At 49.7% G+C, this 4,433-nt stretch overlaps 2 protein-coding genes across 2 annotated transcripts; one reads left to right on the top strand and one right to left on the bottom strand.

Annotated features, from left to right (window-relative positions):
• Positions 1-640: 640 nt before the first annotated feature.
• EMH_0067760 (uncharacterized protein) lies at positions 641-1,198 on the bottom strand (the record flags this gene model as incomplete). The annotated part of the gene is made up of 3 exons (XM_038022611.1): positions 641-713; positions 819-950; positions 1,185-1,198. 3 exons carry the CDS (start codon positions 1,196-1,198, stop codon positions 641-643), a joined length of 219 nt encoding a protein of 72 aa, XP_037878465.1.
• A 311-nt stretch (positions 1,199-1,509) lies between these two features.
• On the top strand, positions 1,510-2,781 carry EMH_0067770 (uncharacterized protein; the record flags this gene model as incomplete). The annotated part of the gene is made up of 2 exons (XM_038022612.1): positions 1,510-2,292; positions 2,737-2,781. The coding sequence occupies 2 exons, from the start codon at positions 1,510-1,512 to the stop codon at positions 2,779-2,781; spliced, it is 828 nt and encodes a 275-aa protein (XP_037878466.1).
• Between the last annotated feature and the right edge of the window lie 1,652 nt (positions 2,782-4,433).

Raw genomic sequence — 4,433 nt, forward strand, 5'->3', positions numbered from 1 at the left:
TATATATATATATATATATATATATATATATATATATATATATATATATATATATATATATATACATATTATATATTTAATATACCACGCATATGTATATATACTATATAATATAATATACTATATTATATAATATAAAATATTATATCACTTGTCATGCACCTGCATAGAGACACCAAGGACTGTACAAGCCAGCCAAGCAAAGCAACACGAACAACAATCTAACTTTTCATCTCTAGTAAACAGTACACTTCAAATACAACAAAGTCCCCTTAGACCTGCATATACACTGCAAGTACCTGCATTATGTAGTTTTCGGCGGCAACCGCATTTTGCGGTTTAACCAGGTGGATTCGCGCGACTGCAAACAGAGAAGAAAAAGGAAATACATCGGTTTAACTCTGCTTTATCCCGCACAGAAGCTCTTGCGGATGGTCCTGAGCCTCAACAGCCTCCAACTAAACACTTCGTGACTGCATTGCCCTTTTCTGTTTGTCATGCCCATATGTTTTCCTCCCCTTTTGCTGCAAGGCCCCCTGCATGTGTGTTTCCCTCTATACAGCTTTCTTCCCTTCCCTCCCTCTTATGTCTATATCTTGTCGTTGCATACACAGCTGTAAACCGTGAACCCTAAACCCCATTACTTACGGCGTTCTTGCGCCTCGGGCGATAGCAGAGATTTCATCGCAATCCTTCTCTGTTCCTCGATTGCCCTGAGAACCAAATCAAGCCCTAAACCTTAAACCCTACAGAATGAACTGCTAACGTGTCAGGGCTTGCGTTAACCAGGTGCAGGTTGAAAAGCAGTGCGGACCCACTTGCGCTTCTCCTCTTGCTGCTGCTGCTGCTGCATCTGCTGCTGCAGCTGCTTCTGAACGCTTGCATCCGCCGGGTCCATTATTCCCGTTGTTCCTGTTGCTGCTGCTGTTGCTGAAGTCGGCTTTAAGTCGCTGCACCCTCAAGCAGTTGTCGCGCGTCGGTTGCTGGTTGGCTGCCACTGCGGCGTCCCGGCGGCTCTGAAGGTCGGTTAGAAACGAATGTCTCCTTTTCAAATATGGGGAGCATAAACAAGAATGAATTCAAACCGTTTGACAGGGAAATACTGTAGACATTGCGCACTCTCCAGCCGTTAAGCGACACTGCGGATGGGGGCGCCACTGTAACCTTCTCCTCTTCCCTCTTACTTATAACGTTGCATCGAGCTAAACAATGAAACAAAAACACAGCAGATTAAACAATAACCCCTCACACAAAATATATACGAATGCTCCGCTTCCTTGGGGGCCCGTAGGCACGTGGCAGGCGGGGGCCCCTTGGTCACGTTGCCAGCTGCTCCAGCAGGAGCTTTAACTCCACACATGCACTGAAACAACTTTTGGGTTAAATTTCATTGTCAAAATGAACATACGATCGAAATGAATGCAACCAACACCCCCCATAACGCCTCCGCCTTCTTGGTTTATTTTTAGGTGTCTGCACACAGCAACAGCACCGCTTTTTTTTGGAAGCATGGGAGGCCCCATTTCACTACTGCCCTTTTGGGCTTTTCTCCTCCTCTCTTTTGTTACGTCGACACGTGGTCCTTACGTAGGCGCCCTCGCAGACGGGACCTTGGGAGGGCCCCTTGGGGGCCCACCAGGTGAGGCCCCTGTTGAAATTGCTTATGAGGCAGCAACGACGCCGGAAGAAGATGTATCGGGACCTTTGCATGCATCTCAGGGTCATCAATGGTGCAGAGCACTGGATCTACACAGTGACAATGGCGCCTGCAGCACCATCAGTAGTAGCAGTGGCAGCAACAGCGTGCTGCCGCAGAGCCTGGACGACGGGTGTTTTGGGTTAGTGCTTCTGTTGCTGCTTCTAGCAGCAGTAGACCAGATTGAAGGGATGCTACGAAGGGTTTGGGGCCCCTTATCTTCTGTGGTCAAACGCGCACGGTGCAGCAGCAGCAGCAACGACAACAGCAGCAGTAACAGGTTTGCTGCTGCTGCGGAGACGGAGGAGGGGAAAAAGTTGCTGGGCGAGCTGGTCTCTCTGCAACAGGAGCTCCAGAAGCAGCAGATGGAACAGCAACAGCTGTCTGCTACGGCGGAATTTGCTGCATACGCTCGAAAGCAGCGCAAAATAGACCAACTTATTGCTTCCCGAGATGCGTGCATTCAGCAGCTGCAGCAACTGCAGGATCGACAGAAGCCGCAGCAGCAGCCCACCAAGAACTACATGCTCCTGCAAGCTGCCACTCAACTGCTTCTCAAGCCCCTCGCAAAGCGCCATGGCTTCGGTCTCGCCAAGGTAACTAGTAGCAGTACGAGCGTGACGAGCCACGGCACACACACAGAGAGCAGCAGTGGAAGCAGCCACACAAATATCCACGGCAGCGCCAGTAGGAGCAACAGTTACAGCAGCTACGGCGACAGCAGCAATTAAGATTTGGTGCATGAAGTTTTTCGTGTCTTCTCTACAGCCGTTGGTTTGCTGGGTCTTATTCACTGCAATGGGAGCTCAAGTTATCCTGCCGACCGCACAGCTTACCCCTCTCAATCGTAACCCCAAACCGGAAACCCTACACACTAGGCCCTAAAGTCTCATCTTAAACTCAATTCCCTGGCTCCTTAGTCTTAATTTGAATCAGCTCCTTTTGATTTGCTTGCTGTAGAGTCTAATTTGTAGGCCTTACCTTGCGTTGTTGGGTTTAGAGCTGAAGGTTTACTGGCTAGGGTTTTTTTGTTTGTGCAGTGCTGGGGCCTCGCTGTCACGTCGTCTTTCCGTTTGCCCTTCTGATGTGTCGCCTTTTTCTAAACGAGGTCTACAGACACTTCGGTTTCCTCAACTGCCAGAACGGTGCCAGAAGCACTTTAAAGGAAGACTGAAACAGTTGTTCCCGCAGCTGCAGCAAGAGCAGCAGCAGCAGCAATAGATGCAGCAGTAGCACCGCCAGAGCTTGAGCTGCTGCAGCAACGACACTTGATGCCGGCTGGACAGACTTGGCTAACAACAGCAGCTGCAGGAGCAGCAGCAGTTGCGGCAGCAAAGTCTAACCTAAAGCCTTTATGGGAACGGACTGGCCTATATGGTAAGGGTTCTGAGCCCAAGCGCCAGTTTGTATCCGTCGTGAAACCGCAAACCCTAAACAGGAAATGACTAATTCGAGTAGGACTTTGGGGATGTATACATATCAGAGGGGTTTTGCAGATAAACACGCAGCAGAAACGGGATCCGAACGAGCGGCAGCAGCAACAGCAGCAGTCGCGCACAACATAGCATGCGGGTACCACTGTTGCTGCTGCCGCTATCGCTTCACCACTGGTGCCAGCGGTATTCCAGAGAGGCTTTACAAGGATCACTGCATCGTTCCTGTGGGATGGGATTTACGCACATCTTGAAGATACAGATAGCAAGGTTGTCGCCTGAGGATCTGTCGTGAATGGGTGCAAGCGGTAACGCGACCCATCATGAAGAGTTGCATGCATCATCGTCTGTGTGTATACTTGTTAGCGGGGACCGCGTAAATGCTGGGCAATTGCCTCGCCCCATCCCCCCCCCCNCCCCCCCCCCTTCGCCCCCATTTAACCAACTCTAGGATCCTATGCCACAGGACCGTTGTCAAATGGGGGAAGCCCAGCACTTATTGTAGAACTAGCCAGGGCATTGATCCTCCTGCACCTCATGATGGTCCTAGGCTAAGGCCGAGGACTCTTGCTACACTTCGTAGTACTCACTCCGCTGCCAAGTGCATGAGCTAGAGCACTGTTTAGTCTTGAGGCAATTGTAGGTACATAGCATATCAACACATACAAAATAATAATCTGCGACGACAGCTCTGTCGAAGTTTTAGTTGACTCCCCCCCGTAAACAAGGAAATTTATTAGTTCTTCGTGTATGACATTGCGGCCGCCTATGGCTGTGTCCCTTGTCTCCCTGGGGTGAGAGAGGTATCAGCAATCCATCGAGCAAATAGTATCCTCACTGCAGAAATAATTGTTGGAGAATGTATTAACCAGTACAGACCGACCAAATATGACACCTGCCGGGGTAGGGAGGCAGTGAAGCAATTGAATTCCTAACTTCTTTGCAGGTGTACTTTTTGTCTACCTGCTGCACTCTGAAGAGTTAAAGGTGCTTGTGGCATCTTTTTTATTAGGTGGGAAAGCAGGATGATGGTGGCCTAACATCAACAACTGCTCTTCCCCTCCTACGGGGATCAGGGTTTAGGGAGCTTTCCCAGATGCACTACAGGGCTGGTTCGCGCCCAGGGGATGCAGACGAAGGCCGAATGGCAGATTCACGAAAAAGTGGAAGGTACCGATGGAGCAGTACACTGTGAAGTCCCAGCACTTGGCAAGCATAAATTCACGGTGAATTTGTACGTTCATCTCAGTGTTTATCCTCAGAACTGCCCCCGTGGGGAGAAATAGGGCATGACCGGTGAAGCA

This window comes from Eimeria mitis, genomic scaffold, assembly GCF_000499745.2.
Source record: "Eimeria mitis Houghton genomic scaffold, Emh_scaff3606, whole genome shotgun sequence".
In the NCBI taxonomy this organism is placed as follows: Eukaryota; Apicomplexa; class Conoidasida; order Eucoccidiorida; family Eimeriidae; genus Eimeria; species Eimeria mitis.